At 41.6% G+C, this 17,574-nt stretch overlaps 1 protein-coding gene across 3 annotated transcripts in view; it reads right to left on the bottom strand.

The window, feature by feature from the left end:
* LAMA2 (laminin subunit alpha 2) overlaps positions 1-17,574 on the bottom strand; it is a 583,497-nt gene that overhangs the window by 35,953 nt on the left and 529,970 nt on the right. For 2 of the 3 annotated variants that reach the window (XM_049115407.1, XM_049115415.1), the window contains 4 exons: positions 14,004-14,142; positions 9,040-9,160; positions 6,027-6,203; positions 2,141-2,289 (listed from right to left, as the gene is read on the bottom strand). In XM_049115407.1, coding sequence (XP_048971364.1) covers positions 2,141-2,289; positions 6,027-6,203; positions 9,040-9,160; positions 14,004-14,142 — 586 coding nt within the window. Of the gene's footprint in view, positions 1-2,140; positions 2,290-6,026; positions 6,204-9,039; positions 9,161-11,941; positions 11,954-14,003; positions 14,143-17,574 lie in introns of all 3 variants that reach the window. The other variant, XM_049115400.1, reaches the window with a different exon arrangement.

Below are 17,574 nucleotides of genomic sequence, written 5' to 3'. Positions count from 1 at the left end.
CCCGGAATTAGACACCAAAGTGACTCAAGTGAGATTTTTGCAGAGGGAGGGGTAGAAAAAGAGAGAGGGTAAGGGAGGAAGGAGAAAGAGAGGCAGACGGGGAGAGAATAGGGCAAGAGCACCTCGGGAAGTTTGCCTCTCAGTTTGGTAAAAATGCAGTGATTCTGTGCAGTGGCATTACGATTATCATCTTATCCAGGGCTTCAGGAAAAGAAGCGACAACGGACATTGATGATCTGTATGGTGTTGGGGGAAGGCAAATACTCCCAAATTAGCAAGGGCATCATACTCGATGTGAAATGGCACAATCTTTGAGGTGACACAGAAGGGTAAGAGCAAATAGTTGGCAAGCACAGATGGAGGCGTTAGAAGTGTCCAGCATTTGACACAGAGCGTGCCGTGGAATAGGTATGAAGCATTGAAAGATGTTTCTGGGTGAAGTTCTTAGGGTCATTAGCCATCTCCAGTTAATCAGTTAATTGAGGCACTTGCTGAAAGGATAGGCGGTGATTGTGTTTGGCCCACAGAGGCCTGACTGAGACATTACGGCAGCAAATGTGTTCTTGCTTTGCCGCGGAGTTCACCGACTACCCACTAATACGGCCCATACATTATCCTCTAATTAACAGCGAATGGCGAAACTGTTTGTTTATATGGCCAATTAGCCGAATGACCAGTTTTCAGCGATGTACTATACACTGAACTTAATCAAATAAAGGCTGGATTAACGGCCGACAGCTGTGAAGTTGGCATAATAAAATGCCCTTCCTAAAGAGACACCTGTTAAAAGGACACCTGAGCGCAACGTCGTAACGCACCGGGGACCCTCAGAATCCTTTCTCGACCAAAATACATATTTGGGATGATTTTTTTGGTCAACTGTACTTGTCAAACCTGCATTTGTTTGTTGAGATTCTTTCAAGTTCAAAGACGTTAAAAAAGCCCTTCCCACCATGAGAAGGGTTAACGTTTGCCAAAGAACCTTAAGTCTTATCTGAAAGGTTGTAAACTAGTATTTTAGAGCGGTCGCTAAGATTCAAATGAGAAAATTCAGTTTTCACTCCGCCTCAGGGACAGGCCCACAATGTGTGGCTCCCAGGTTCGCGAATTCTGTTTGTCCAAATACGGATCCCTCATTTGTCTTAATCATGGTTTCCAAACATCGCAGCGAGTAGATATCCTGCAAGAACGCTCAGTAGTAATTCGGCCCACAACCTAATGTTCTGTATAACAATAAAAAAATGAGCCAAGGAAAGCTTTGTCATTTACTTGGAAAACATTCTTATTACTTATCTACACTGTTATCCCCACAAGAGGATTAATTAGAAAACGCAGGTCTGTACAGAGTAGCTCCTGCTCACCTGAACTAGTGCTACACCATCATCCTGCTGTATTTAAAAAATATGCTCTGTGCCCTGAGGGTTCCTCACAGTTGATTTCCAGGTCTTTTCTACGTCTCCATTCTAATTAAATGGCCTGCTGGTTGGGGGTCTGAAGTCTCGGGGCTTCTGTCTTCCTTTTGTCTAATTGTCCTTCTAAACTAATTCCCCGCGTTGTCAGACATCACTGTGAGGACAATGCAGACGACTTTCCCAGTGCAGGGAATACCCGGTGCCCAGCACTCTGGGGACGGACGCGTCAGCTCAGGGCACCGTGGCTGCCCTTCAGGACTCAGGGCTGGGAAGCAGTTCTTTTGGGTCGTCCCCGAGGTAGCCTTTCCCTCTGTGTCCTTCACCTCTGTTCCCCCCTGTAGCCACTCTGCAGAGGCCTGGTCCAGCTCAGGTGGTGGGGGGGTGGGGCGGTGGGGTGCGGGGGTGGAGGTGCAAGGGCAATGGGGGGCGCGGGGGTGCCGGGCGGGGGTGCAGGGGCTGTAGGGGCGGTGGGGTGCAGGGCTGGAGGTGCAGTGGGGGGCGAGGGGTGCAGGGCGGAGGGTGCAGAGGCTATGGGGGGTGGTGGGTTGCAGGGCAGAGGGTGCAGGGGCTGTGGGGGGTGGTGGGGCACAGGGCTGGGGGTGCAGTGGGGGGGCAAGGGGTGCAGGGCCGGGGTGCAGGGCTGGAGGTGCAGCGGGGGGGACGAGGGGTGCAGGGAACCCCCGCGGCCCACATACAGGTTAGGGCCGCTCCCCAGCAGCTTCTGTTACCCTTTAGTTCTCTCCACGTGGACGGAATGTTCTCTCCCATCGTGGAACCCGCTCGGCCCCGGCCTGATGACAATTTTCCGCATGGTCCGTGTCCCCGTGGACAGGTGCACCTCCAGGCGGCCCTTGCTCAGGAAGACTGCGTAGTAGGCCTGCGGGGGCGAGAGGTCATGGAGGGTCACGGCGGCCCCTCGGCCCGAGCCTCCACCTGAGAACCAAGGACTCAACACGCCCGTGGGCCATGGACCAAGCGGGAATCGGCGTCTGGGTCCCGGCCCAGGGCTCTGCTGTTGGGGGCCGTGCAGTCTGGGCGCAGCAGAAGCACCGGGCCCTAACCCACAGGCCAGGAAGCAAAGGTGTCCAGAAACTTCCTGTCCCCAGAGTCACGGGTGGACAGTGAGCTCCTGGAAATCAGGTCCGACTCCCAGCCTCATGGCCTTGGTGGTGTCGGGCTCCCCTGGGCCCCGCAGGCTGCTGGAGCATATGCTACCGCCAGCACCCAACTGGTCTCCCACACGCAGAAAGAAGGCAGACAATTTTTCATCCACAAACATGACTGCTTTCTTCTGGCTACTGTTCCCATAGCAACCAGTGTGGTTTTGAGATGAGATTAGGAACCCCAGGGAGCCCGAATGCAGTCCTCGCCCCAAAGCTGAGGCCACGCGTGTTCCCCTGCCTGTGGAGTGGAGAGCACCTGCTGCTCCATCGTCACCCAGCCCTCTGTGAGTCACCTGGGGCGGTGACAGTTGCAATCACACATCGTGGAGTCTCCGATGATTTGCCAAATCGTCCAGGCAGCTGTGTGTCCAACACAGAACATCCAGAGGATCTGAACAAGTGCTCACCATCCGTCAAAGGGGCAACTGCAAACTACCCACTCAGTTAAAACGTTCTCAGTTACATTGATTGTTTGGGATAAGAAACTAACTTTAATAGAACAGAGTCAAAAACAACCCTATGGCTTCAAAATGTCAGCTTTGGAAAATCAAGTATGTCAGTTTAACCAGCCTTGGTTCTACACCAGATGTAAACTATTTAACATTGTTTCCTCTTTCAAAGAGGACTTTACTATGAGATTTTTAAAGATGAATATTATCATTAAAATGTTGAAACATTAACACGTTATTTCCAATTTACTCTGCATTGTAGTACTTAATATTTTCTCATTTTAATTGTTTTAATGGGCGCAGGTTCTAATTCTAAGAACGATCCTGAAAGCTGGTGATTTAAGTCCATTTATTTAGTCTTGATGAGGATAAAAGACAGGAATTTAGGAGGAAATTTAAATATTAGATGTATCCAGCACTTATTATGTGCATTAAGAAATGAGAGGGAATGACACGTTTTCCTCCCTCTATTCTTTAAAGATTATTTCTATTACAACTATTTGATGCATTCCTCAACATTTAAGAGACATACATGTAAATAATAAAGCCACGTTCACAACTGTACAATTGAATGAATATCAATAAAACTACAATTAAATGAGTGCCACCCAGTTTAAGAATTCCTCCATTGGTATTATGCTGAGTGAAATAAGTCAAGTATTATGCTGAGTGAAATAAGTCAATCGGAGAAGGACAAACATTATATGGTCTCATTCATTTGGGGAATATAAAAAATAGTGAGAGGGAATAAAGGGGAAAGGAGAAAAAAATGAGTGGGAAATATCAGGGAGGGAGACAGAACATGAGAGACTCCTAACTCTGGGAAACGAACAAGGAGTGGTGGAAGGGGAGGTGGGCCGGGGGTGGGGGTGACTGGGTGACGGGCACTGAGGGGGGCACTTGACAGGATGAGCACTGGGTGTTATGCTACATGTTGGCAAATTTAACACCAATAAAAAAAAAATTTACAAAAAAAAAAAAATAAAAGAATTCCTCCATCGCCCAGCTTCACCATCTTAGAGGGGACTACTAACACGGATTGTAGTTTTATCAGTGCCTTGCTTTTTAAAAATTATTTTTGAAAATTCACACACACACATATGTATATCTGTAAACAATATGTTTAGTGTCAAATAAATAAATAAATAAATAAATAAATAATAAATTATTTTTAGATAATCTCTGCACCCAGCATGGGGTTCAAATTTACAACCCTGAGATTAAGAGTCACCTGGTCTACCAACTGAGCCAGCCAGTAGCTCCTGCTCCATGTTACTTGTATTAGAAATCTGTGAAAATGGCATCATACAGTATGTGGTGCATCTTTTTTTTTATTTCTTTTCAGTTTCTGATATCCATCCATATTGTTAGGTTGCATGGTTTGTTTTTAAAATCAGGAATGGGGATCCCCGGGTGGTGCAGCGGTTTAGCGCCTGCCTTTGGCCCAGGGCGCGATCCTGGAGACCCGGGATCGAATTCCACGTCGGGCTCCCGGTGCATGGAGCCTGCTTCTCCCTCTGCCTATGTCTCTGCCTCTCTCTCTCTCTCTCTCTCTCTCTCTCTGTGACTATCATAAATAAATAAAAATTAAAAAAAATCAGGAATGGATATTAAATTTTGCCAAATGTTTTCTCTGCATCTATTGAGATGATTATATAATTTTTAGGTTTTCTGATATTAAAATACTCTTGTATTTCTGAGATAACCCAAGTTACTCATGGTTTCATATCTTTGAATTTATATTGTTCGGTCTTTATTTTTTGTCAGGAAAAGAATAAGATTTATTATATAATAACATCCATGGATAACATGGATTTGAACCGTGTGGATCTACTTACATGTGGATTTTTTTTAAGATAAATACTGTATTCTCTTCCTTATGATGTTGTTAATAACATTTTTTTTCTGTAGCTTACTTTCAGAATACAGCGAATAATATACATAACATACAAGTATGTGTTAATCGAGTGACTACATTATGGGTAAGGCTTCCAGTCAGTAGCACGCTCTGTCTTTGGGAAGTGAAGAGTTATATGTGGAATTTTGACTGAGTGGGGGGGTTGATGTCCCTCACTCCCATGTTGTTCAAGGGTCAACCGTATTACCGACTACTCAATTTTAAATTATAAATGTGACTTTAAAAACACCTAAAATCACAACCACCACAACCTGGTTGACAAGGATGCATCCATATTTGAGGGCATATTTGTAAAGCGTTCCTTTCATTCTTTGGTAATTGTAGACTAGTTAATTCCCATGACCTCTTTCACTAAGAAAAACAAGATTAAATGGAAAAATGTATATATTTAAAAACATAAGATGGAAAGTCCGGGAGGAATATCAAGGCAGGAAAGAGTTATGACGCCTAAGAGATCGCTTTTAACAGAATCGAAAGGGTGTAGGGTATGAAATTGAGGTTCACACCTGACAATGCAGCTACTCTGTGGGCTCCCTCTCCATGTCAAGAGTGAACCTGGGCATAGGCCACTGCCCATGCATGGGTGCGTTAGGCTCTACTTGCTTTCTCCTATCCCACGCCCATTCCCTGCCTTCTCTGTGTCCAGAGAGGGTGGGGTGGTCAGACTTGAAGAGACTGCATCATGTAGGCTAGCAAAACTGGGAAATTGATCCGAGAAGGGATCTAAATTTGAATTTAAGAGACCCTAGTGGGATATCTACAGATGCGGTAAGTAATCAGACTTAGAGATAAGGGGATATTATTGTAATCTGAATACAGTGTAAGCTTTCTCCCTTTAAACACACACATGCCGAGCCCATATGAAATACGGGTGCAAATACAAGGGCCCGTGCACCTAGAGCTGACCAACAAGGAAAATCCTTGCGGAGATAATTGTCTTAAAAAAAGATGAGAGTGGAAATAAGTGATGCAAATCTAAAACCACAAAGGCAATGTATAAAGCCTAAATGTCTTGCCAGGCTCCTTATAAAATGTCTTCTATAAGCACAAAGGAAAATGCCCTGCCAACCAGGTAGGAGGGTACCTGTCCAGTTTGCCTTCGTTTCCTCCGGGGTTGGGCTGGCATCCCTCCACTTCCCAAGAGGATGATCCCAGACTCATTCTTGGTGCTGAAGGACAGGTTGATTTCTGTCCCTACATCAATTGGCACAGGGGGCAGCTCCACGAAACCAGGCTTGGGGAAGCTGACTGTGTAAACGTTCTGTGGGCAAAAGGGAAAAAAGAGAAGAAAGCATCAGAAATGAAAATTTAGGGGCGCCTGGGTGGCTCAGGTGGATGAGCGTCTGCCTTTGGCTCAGGTCAGGATCCTGGGGTCAGGGACCGAGTCCCGCATTGGGCTCCCTGCCCAGCAGAGAGTCTGCCTCTCTCTCTGTGTGTGTTTCTCCCCCTGCTCGTGCTCACTGTCTCTCGAGTGCACTCTCAAATAAATAACACCTTAAAACAAAAAGAAGTGAAAATGTCGAAATTTCTGTCTCACCCTCCTCCGGGCACTCAGCATCACCATGAAATACATTGTTTTAGAAAGCGTGAGACTCAGTTATGTGGAGAGCTTGCAGTAACTGAAGAAATACTATTTCCAGGCATGACTGAACTTTCTGAGCAGTTTGGGTTAAAATAAAAAATCCGGCCTCTGTTTTTTTTTTTTTTTTAAAGGTTTATTTATTTTAGAGAGAGAGCAAGCAGGGGGAGGGGTGGAAGGAGAGGGAGAAAACCCCCCAGCAGACTCCCCACTGAGCATGGAGCCCAATGTGGTCCTGACCTGAGCTGAAACCAAGAGTTGGATGGTCAACCCACTGCGCCACCCAGGTGCCTCTGGCCTCTGCTTTTATTTGAGCACTTTTGATTTAAAATACACACAATTATGACCGACAGATGACATTTTCTTTTGGTGTAGATCTATCTTGCTAAATCGCCCTGGAAAACACTCTGATAATCCCTTGAATACCCTCTATCAACTAATTGTTTCTGTTTTACAGAGGAGTCTGACCATGGTCTATGTCTGCATTTTTCTCCATGATGAGCCCAAGGGAAGATGTCCATGGCTATCAAATGTATAAATACATTCTAGAAGAATAAAAAGTTAGGTGAAAGCTCAATCTGAAAAGTAAACAAACCAAACATTCTAAAGCCCAATTCTCAAAACGAAAATAGTACCATTGTCCCTAATAATAAATTTAAAGCAATAACATTTTAGACAGTAGCAAAGTACAAAAAAGAGAAAGCAAAAATCACCCCCATCTCAAAGCTGATAAAAGCATGGAGCTTTTATCATTCATCCATCTGTTTATCCTGCATGCATGCATTCATTTATTTATTTTTCACAACAAATTGCCCTCTTCCTCTCTCCTCCTCTCTATATTTAAATGAAACCCCGGTAGGCACATTCTTCTGTAAATTCTTTTTTTTCACCACATATGTGGGAGATACCTCTCTCAGAACACAGATCTTATCATCACTTTTAATGGCAGGAGGATTCCACTGCATGAAGGTGCTAGGAAGCAAGCCCATGTAGTCGGGCATTTTGAGTGCTTAAAATGCTCATTTTACAAGTCCCGGATTTTGCTGTAGTAAAAGCAAGGCATCCTCTAACGCAGAATATTTTTTCCCCACCGTGTTTCAGGCCCAGTTAAGTGACATAAGTGTTGTAAAATGTATCATCTATTTTCTTTTCCAATTTTCAAATCATAGACTTTTGGATAGTTCCGATAAAAGTACTGCGCAGACTTTTCAATATTTATTTTCACATCCTTTCTGCCTCGTATTTCAGTTGTAAAATAATTCCTGGTGACTGAAAAGTACCTTTACAGAATTAGCATTTTCACACATACAGGTTATTCATTTTCTGGACAGTTTTCCATCCTCATGTATATATCTTTTGGACATGGATGAGAGTTAGGCTTTGGAAGATTAAAACTCTCAGTAAAACTTTCTTAAAGAAGTCAGCATGGATCCTTCGAGTTTCCATGCTGTATTTCCCTTATTCCCAAGCATCTCATGATGGATATCTATGGCTAATTCCAAATTGGAGCCTCTAATGATGAAGACCCTAAAAGTTCTGTTCCAGTCTTTAAATCTCATGTTGCAGGGATGGATTCGCTTTTTCTTTCTCTTCCTCCTCCCTTCACTTCCCTGAATCCTACAACCATGCCTTAGAATTATTACAGTGGAGAAAACAGCTAAAATGAACAGTTGTATCATATCAGTGTAATCAAAATTTTATAAGCATGATGCATTTAACATTGTTGTTGTTGTTTTTTTTTTTTTTAAACCCAAACTTATTGCTTTTAGGATGCCCGTAAACTTCTTGCTACTATTTCCTAATGACTGTTGACTCTTCCTTATAGACATTTTAAGAGAGCAGAGCTGGACCTGTGTTCTGTCTCCTATGAGTCAGCCCCTAGTGAAGAGTCGGGGCAGAGGGGTTCAATGGAACAAGGGGGCTGCTTCTGCAACAAAGAAAAGGTTTGAAGACGCCCAGTAGCAGGGGACTTCGCAGTCCTGCCAAAGATGGTCTTGGTGGACGGTTCCTAATCGGTGCCATTTTCAAAGACAAGGAGGTTTGACTCTCAAACGATAGACAAAATGCTAAGCACTAATGTTTATGGTGTACGTGGTTGCTTGTTATTTGTGTAAATTCCTAGTATATTCTGGAAAAAAAACTTAGGGCTGCTGCACAAAGCTATATGTAATACTTGAAGAGGACGTAAGTCTAAAATAGATGACAAGAACGAGGAAAGGGGAAAAGTAGTACTGGAAAGGAGGAGAGAACCAGAAAAGAGATTAATATTAAAAATACATGTTATGAAGTGTTACACACGTGGGGAATTGGTTCACAATTTTGAGTGTTCAATCATACCGTTGCCTACGTTTATGTGACTGTGGTGATTTATGGACGTGCTTCAACCTCGCTTTGTTATTTAAGCATAGCTAAGACTAGGATCCCTGGGAATCTAAAATAGGTTAACAAGAGCACCAAAACTACGTAAGTGAAATCAGGTATGGAAGCATTTAGGGAGCCATTAAAAAACCAAACTAACCTCTAGTGAACACCCCTTGGTAACACCAACATAATCAGGACTGCTGAGGATGTTATATGGAGTTCTGGAAATTTCGATATCCTTGAGGCAGCCGGAATATCTCTTCAAATTTACTTCTGGTCTGTTGAAAAGTTACATGGAAAACAAAAAAGTGTGACCTTCAGGGAAATGGCAGTACAGTGTTTGTGATTACAGGGTGCAAGCCACGTGGGGCAGGCTGACACACGGGCAGGCAGGTGTCCCTCAAACTGTCACAGGTGCACACACGTGCTCAGCAGACTCTGCCTCCACTACCTCCTGGTTGGGTTACACGGATGTTACCCTCATCCTGCAGAAAGAATCTTTATGCAGTTTTTCTTGCTCTCTTTTAAATTAATCTCACCACAGCCTTTAAATTCAAGGTCCAGGAATTAACTGATTTCTTAAGGGCTTCATATGTGTAGTGGAATGTGGTTTTTTTTTTTTTTTGGTACCAAAGAGTAGACAAATGTGTAGGCAGCATGATAAAACTATACCAAAAAAGTAAAAACTTGCTCAAAATTTAGGGGGAAGATATCTGTACTCATTTATTTTGAGAAGAAAACATTTTTGTCATTGAGGCTTTTTTGCGGGGGGATTAAGGGTAGCCAAAGATTAAGAAAATATTGTATGCTCTTTAAAGCTTTTAACGGAAACAAAGCCGAAGAAATATTCTTTTGGATTACATAGTAAAAAAAAAAATACTGCAACATTGGATTTACAGATTGACCCCAAGGTCCTTATTGTATTTTGGAGCAATAACAAAATAAAGCGGCCAAAGGTAAAAAATGTACATTTTTTCCAATAAGGTTGAAGATGGCTTCTATACCCCCAAAATAGCATGTGAATGTTTACTTTTTATTCATTACTTCTTAGAAAAAGACGAAGATGCTAGCACTCAGTAGGTGCTCAATAAACAGAAGCTGGTAAAATGTCAGTGAGGGTACTTGTTTATTTAGTTGATAGCAGCACCGTCCAATAGAACTTTCCACGGAGATGGAAATATTCTGTCCAAATCGATAGTTACATGTCACATGTGGCTACTGACCCTTGAAATGAAGCTCAGGCCAATGAGAAGCTGAACATTGTCATTTTATGTAATTAAAAATTAACTATTCACTGTGCCTAATGGCTACCATATGGAACAGTCCAGGTCTATTAGGTTAAAAAATCATAATACTTTTTTTGGTGTTAATAAGCATCGGTAATACCTGTCTAATCAACACCAAAATACTATTAGGATAGTGATTAATTCTCTCCTCCTGGTTCTATGATGCCCGGATTCCATTTTTTTGCCTCAATAAAACACATGGAATGAGGAAAAAGAGGTGGGAACAGAAATCAGATCCTGGTATGTGTATCAGGTGATGTATGTCATGCTAAGTATTTGTTCCTTTCTCTCTCTCTCTCTCTGGAGCCACTTCATTTCTTTGATCATTTCCCCTCATTCCCAATGTCTTCTCCTTCTCTTCAGTCAGTTGGTTATTACGAAGGACATACCCAACTGGAGGGTGAGGATCTTGCTTATAATATTGTTTATAAAGTGAAGGGAACAGGTGGATTTCCTTCCGAGTGTTCATCTTACTTTAGAGGGGGACGGATTTAGCGCCATTTCTTCAGAGGTCTTATCAATGAAGTAAATCACCTCTAGAAGTCTTGTACTTCACAGTTTCCTGGACATACAGTGAACTATCTCAAAACACAATGCTGTAGCAGGCTCAACGCGAGGAAGAACATGGGCGATAAGCAATCACGTATGGTGATCAGACTCCTGATGGTAACCACAAGCCCCTGCTTCCTCTATTGGCCTCAAAGGCAACATTACGAAGCCACACAGTGTCATTCCAGGGGTCTATACATTTCCACCAAAAGCCAGCCTTTGCCTTTGAGCAGTCTCAGCAAACAGCACGACTCGGCTCATCACTCCATTGTGACAAAACAACTTGGATTTTGCTTTTTGTATATACTTTCATTTCCATATATTCCACTTTCTGCTATTAGAAGTCTGGCCTTTGCTTTAAAAATGCCTTGGATAAGTTCAGCCATAGTAGCTCCTTTCCAGAAAGATGGCCTAGCTAGGCTCTGTGATACCAAAGCACCAGGCTCTGGCCAGAGTGTGCCAGGCTGAGCACGTCTCTGGGGTATCATCAGCCGCGTACAGAGACCTGCTGTTCATAGCTCTCATGCTGATGCCTTTCTGCAAACGGCAATTAAAACGCTCCTGGGAAGCGAGGGAAGCTGTCCACAAGCTTCTTCACCATTAAGGCAAACACTTGTTTTTAAATATAGTATTTCCAGAGGTGTCTTTTATCTGGCTTCACAGATAATTCTATATCAACACAATGATAATAAGCAGCTTTGCAAAGAGGCGCAAGGGCCCTGTACACCCTTGCATATCTGCAGGCTTGCAAAAAGCAGCAAGGCAGTGGTGAGCATTCGGGAGCACAGGGCGATGGTTCAGCAGACAGCATGGTGCTATGGAGATCGGAGTCTGGGGTTCAACCCTTCAGACTGCTTTGCTCTGTTCCCCAGACCTACAGGGGCCCCTGAGCCTGCCCGGCTGCCCTTGGCGTGTGTGCTGCTGTGTATGTGCACCGGGGGCCACTGTGCGCGGGCAGCTGGAAAAATAAGCAGAGCCAATCTGTCCTCATGGCAGGTGAAATAAGGGAAATCGCAGCCCAGTTCCTGGTGGGTGAGCAGCAGCATCTTTGTAAGTAAGGGACAGCATGAGAACTCAGAATGCAGCAGTACTTGCTCATGAAATGTATGAATAAAGCCGCGTAGGTGCTGCTCTGCTTCTGCACCACCGCTTTATCTAAGAAGCCACACTTACCCAACCCATGCACTCGAAGAAGGCATGCATAATGCATAATTTAAATTTTACCTTGCTTTCATACTAGGTCAAAGGGAAGAGAAAAAAACAAACACAATTTACTTATAATTGCATTTTCATTTAGTAAAACAATAAACTTTATTCCTAAGTCTTCTTAAAAAGTATCTCACAGGGATCTTAGGAGGAAGGGAATGTAGCAAAACCCACAGAACAGAAAACAGACATATGCCCTTGGCCACAGTGAAATTAGAATCCAAAGATGACCATTTTCCACACTGCTCTCTTGGGACATTTTTATTTTGATGTCTAAATTTAAAATACTAATTTTAATCTATCTTATGAATGGGAAAATGCACAAACGTTACTATGCCATAGTATTCATGAGTAGCTGATAAATATTGCCTCTCAATGAGCTTGCATTTAACACATGTAAAAATACTTTACCTCATCGCTTGAACTTTATTATATTAAGATCCTGTCTGTGGGCAAAATAACAGCCAACTATGAATGCACGGCTCCTTGCTTAGTCACAGATATGTGTCTAAAGATTATATTGGAATATGTGCCATAGAAATATTGTAAAATGCTGTACTGTGCAAGTAAAAGCATCTTAGCAATACAGACTCATTAGGTATGTAGTCTGAAAACTAATACATAAACCCGTCTCAACTTGGTTAACATACATACTTTTGCAGATAATTCCTAAAAATCACTTTATGATCATTAAAAGAGAGTCATCGCTAGAATAGATAAAGCCATGCTTCCATAGCCTTACTTTGGCTATATTCAACTAACTTATAGGGAATTTACTTAATGATCTTGCAAAACAAATCCTAGACTTAAGCAACTGTTGGATCCTTAGTATTTCTATGGTGTCTGACACAGAGTAGGTGCTCAACAGACAGTTGTTGACTGAATAAATAGATTTTTGAGTCATCACTACATCACTATTCAAATGCATTTGATCTGCAATGATTTTCCTGACCAGATACTTTAGGTTTACATTCCTGCCACAAGTCCATTATAACGTGGATGAATGCAGAGCTGGTTTATGTGCCCCATGAAACATATTAACTTAAACCCTTGAAAGACTGGAAGTTAGTTGCCTGGTCTATGGGTTTAGGTACATGGAGAAGAGTAAAACCCAGTCTTTATGCTAGCTATCTTAAAATGAGGTATGTGCACTCCACTCATCTGGAAAATAGGAGAACAACTAACTACCATGCTTTTCAATTATTCTGAGATTACCTCCAATCGTGGTGTGTCTTTTTAGAGTAGAAACAACTGAGATAGGACGTTTCTAACAACTAAAAACTAACTCAATGAAACTCTAAAACACAGTAGTCTGTATTTGTAGTAAACTCTCATGGTTTAACCAAATCGATTCATTCCATTCTAGTTAAATTCAATTAACATTTATTGAGCATCAAGTGCTTTATAACTTTTATTTCTTACGAGATGTTTTACAACAAGCAGTACATTAATTAAATACCATATGAAATATTTTCTGAGATTTTTTTGGTTGCTGGCATTTATTTTTTGAACTAAACTATGAGCTAATTATATCTCCCCATCCTGCTATCTAAAAAAACATATGTGAAATCTAAAAAAAATGTTGGCACAGGCACAAGAATTCCTAATATAGCTTTAGCATTAGGCATATGGAAAAGCTCCAACATACCATTAACACGCTAATGCTTAGCAATAAACTAGGTTATCCTCACAGTATCCTGGAACACTGACTGATTTTTAGAACACTAAGCAGTGTCAGCCTGCCATTATCTCCAGTTACTATGCAAGAAAAAGGCAATTACAAGATGCACATGCAACTCTAGTGTCTACCTTTAATTACTTTTATGATTCTTTTCATCAGGTGAATATGAGGGAAATAGTGATTTCCATCCATCCCTTCAACAGAGATATCAAATTAATCCTTGGGTTTCTAAATCCAGGTGTTGTTCTAACATGTAACATGATTTTTTTTTTTAATTAAGCCTTTCTGCAACTAAAGGTTATGTGACATTCCTGTTGTAATTAAACTTCAGAACTCGAGTGAGCAGAGTGGCCATTTAATTAAAACTTAATCCTTAGCTCTAAATACACACTGAATTACCTCAAGTTCCTCAGTGTTGGCAGACCACCAAAATATATTTTGTCATCTGCTTTCAAGTCAAGGCCAAAGTTGTTTCCAGAAGATGAAGTCGCTATGTTCTCCTCCTGGTTAGTATTTATATCTACGATTGATATGTTGGCTGTAAAGGAAAGAAAAGGCTTAGATGAGCAAGACCAGCCACATCCGTATCACTGCTGTTACTTCAATATAAACTTACTCTCATTCTCAAATTAACATTGACTTTCTCAAGAGTCTGTACTACACACGTCTATTTAACAACTGCAGAAGCAGCGACACTGATAAAACAAATGATTATCTACAAAAAGGGCATAAAAATAACAGCCAGACAAAGGAAAGGAGAGGCTCTTCTCTGTTTAAACTGTTTTGTTCAGAAAGCCGACAGGAACCCCTTATCTCATTGATTTTCTCCCCTTCATTTTGAAGAGCCAGGCTGGGCTTTTTCTGAATTATGTGCTTCTCACCATTAATATTTGTTTAGGCCCAGCCTTCAACCGCTTTCCATATTTTGGACCCTCGATGCACATTGAGGCATCAGTTTATTATCATGAGAGATTTGGCCTCTGAATCTTTGCCTGATAGCGGATCTGAATTAGCAAGGATCTGAAAATGGCTATTTGAACTGGTGGATTATACAGGTATTTCTAAAGGTTTATTCTTTGGAATGCTAGTTTCCTGGACATTCCTGGTTCAAATAAATATGACAAACATTGGGTTAAGCAAAATTAAACATATATTTTAATTTTATGACTGCCCAGATCTTTCAACATACTAATATTCAATGTAATGTTTCCACAGGGGGACATAGAGCAAAAAAAGTATTTCCCAAATTTATTTAACCATGGAGCATTATTATTTTGCCTTAACACATCATCTTTTAGAATAGTGTTCTTTGAGAAACAAAGAAAAATATCAAACTCAAAAAAATTCCACCATAATCGGTAGAAAGAAACTTTCTAAGTTTCTAAGTTTCTTAAACATAATTAGCTTATTAAAAAATGACCAAAATAAAATACCAAAGCAATGAATACCTCAAATCCTCAAAGTAGAGCTTTGTAAAAATAAAAAAGAAACACCTGTTAAATAATCATCCTATTAAAAATACTTAGCAAGTCAAGATTTCATACAGACATTAATTTTACATGCACATATCTTATTGACCGGACCGGTGGCTAAAATTAAAAAAAAATTATAAAACCATTTTCAAGACTTTTTCATTCATATTCCTTTTTATCCAGATCAGCAAAGAAGTTTTCATAAGGAGCTGTTGACTGGAACATGGAAATAGCCTCTTTCTACCGATCCGGTGCAGATTTTAATGGTGTCTGTGAAAATGAGATGTTGCTTCTCTCTTGCAGGCAAGCCAGAGACTGGAGGTAGTTTTCTCCCTTTTCCCTGAGCGAATATATGCATTTTTAGAAACCATTCTAAGAAAAACTGATTAAAGAGCAGAAATACATTGAATTGAAACTCACTGGCCCAAGCATTAACTCCAGCGGCGAGACACAGGGTGGCATATTTTTACTGAGTTAAAGGAAGGGCTTTCCTCTCCCCTTCCTGAGTGATAGCAGTGAAGTGGGTTCTGCTAGGAAATGCTAACACTTGCTTTTATTTCCTGCCCTATTTCTTTCCCTTCCAGAATAGCTATTCACATAAAATTTCAGAGTTGATGAGTTCAGACATCATTTATGGGTAAGCAGGGAAATAAGGGTCTTATTAAATGCTAGACCAAGAGTAGGGGCTTGGGAAGTCTTTTATAATCAATGCTGAGTTCTTGTAAATGAATTGTTACTTGGTGATTCCTTTCTTCTCTTGTTCGGTGAAAATCGAAATGACTGTTCTCCACCTTGTGTCTCTAGCGGTGCACTTGAGGGGAATGGCACATCTCTGGAGGTGGCTGTGGTTCTTCTAACTGAACTCACACAAAACAGCTAATCTGGTCACGGAAAGGAAGGCCTATTTGCATCCGTCTCCTGCTACTCTGTGGAGTCTCATCTTGCTCAAATTCACAGGGACCTCCCCGTGTCCAAACCCGGTGGGGGCTTTTGGTCCTTATCTTAATCCATGTCTATGCAGTATTTGAGGTTGTGAACATTCCCTTCCTTCTAGGAAATATCCTCTTTTGGCTTTCATAATGCCAGCTTCTCTGTCTTGTACCTTAAAGCAACCTCATCCTCAATCTCCTCTGTGACTTATCTCTTTGAGCACTTCTGAAGTGTTATGTTCCCTAATGTGTCTTCATTTGGCTACTTCTTGGATTTTAGCTATCCAGGCAACCTCCCAGTTTATATCTACTTACTATATGTTGACAACTCAGAAATATATATGCCTGGACCTGATTGTTGCCTGGAAACCCACATCCAATAGGTGAGACACCATCATCGGTATCTTCTCAGATAAAATTCAAACAAAATATATTCCAGATTGAAATGGTTATCTTTCTATACCCAAATTCACATTATTTATTTGGTGGCACCATGATCCCCCCACCCAATCTCCTAAATTAGAGACTCATCTTGACTGTCCTTTCACCGTTCCACATCTCATCAGTCAACAGCCCTGCTAATTTTATCTCCTAAACAACACTAATATCTACCCTATCTTCTTAAAACTTTTTTTACCAAACTATAATTGACATAGTTTAAGTCGCCTATGTTGAAAGGATACAATTTAACGATTTTTTACATATGTGTACATCCATGAAACCATCACCGCATTCAAAAAAACCAAACATATCCAGCACCCCAAAAGTTTCCTTATGCGTCTTCGATATCCTTCGTCCTTGTGCCTCCCTACACAACCTCATTCTCCATTGCCTCCGTCTGCTCTATCAGTTCATTTGTATTTTCTATATACTTGACATAAACGTATTCCTTTACATCTGCCTTCTTTACTAAGAATATTTGATACTCATCCGTTTTGTGTGCATATTAATAGTCATTGTTTTGTATTGCTACATAGTATTCCATTGTGAGCATACACAACAATCTGCATATCTGTCAACCTGTTAATAGATGTTCTAGGTTTTTTTTTTTTTTTTTTTTTTTTTTGAGCTTCACCCATAAAGGTGCTGTGGATACTCTGGTACAAGGTCTTTGTATGGATATATGCTTCAGGTGTCTGGGGTGAATGCGTGGGAGTGAAGGGCTGGTTCGCATCATAGGCACATATTTAACCTGTTAAGAAACTGCGAGCCTGCTTTCCAGTGTGGCTGTACATTTTCCATCCTTATCGGCAGGTGTGTAAGAATTCCACTTGCTCCACGTCCTTGCCAGCCCTGGGTATGCTCAGTCTTTTTAACTGCTGGTGTTCTGATAACTGTGTGGTGCTATCACGCTGTGGATTTCTTCTGCATTTCCCTAGCGTCAAAGCCCACGGTAACTCTTATTTCAAGCCATCATTCATCTCCCGCCTGGACTATTCTTGAACCTAACTGGTCACTCTGCCTTCAGTTTGATCTTCTGAAAATTTCTCATTTCTCCTTTCTCCGAATATTTCTTTTCAGCCTCCTTTGTGGGCTTTGCCTCTACTATGCCCCCTTCAATACTGCTGT

This window comes from Canis lupus, chromosome 1 (assembly GCF_003254725.2).
Source record: "Canis lupus dingo isolate Sandy chromosome 1, ASM325472v2, whole genome shotgun sequence".
In the NCBI taxonomy this organism is placed as follows: domain Eukaryota; kingdom Metazoa; phylum Chordata; class Mammalia; order Carnivora; family Canidae; genus Canis; species Canis lupus.
This window is presented reverse-complemented; position numbering and strand designations above follow the sequence as displayed.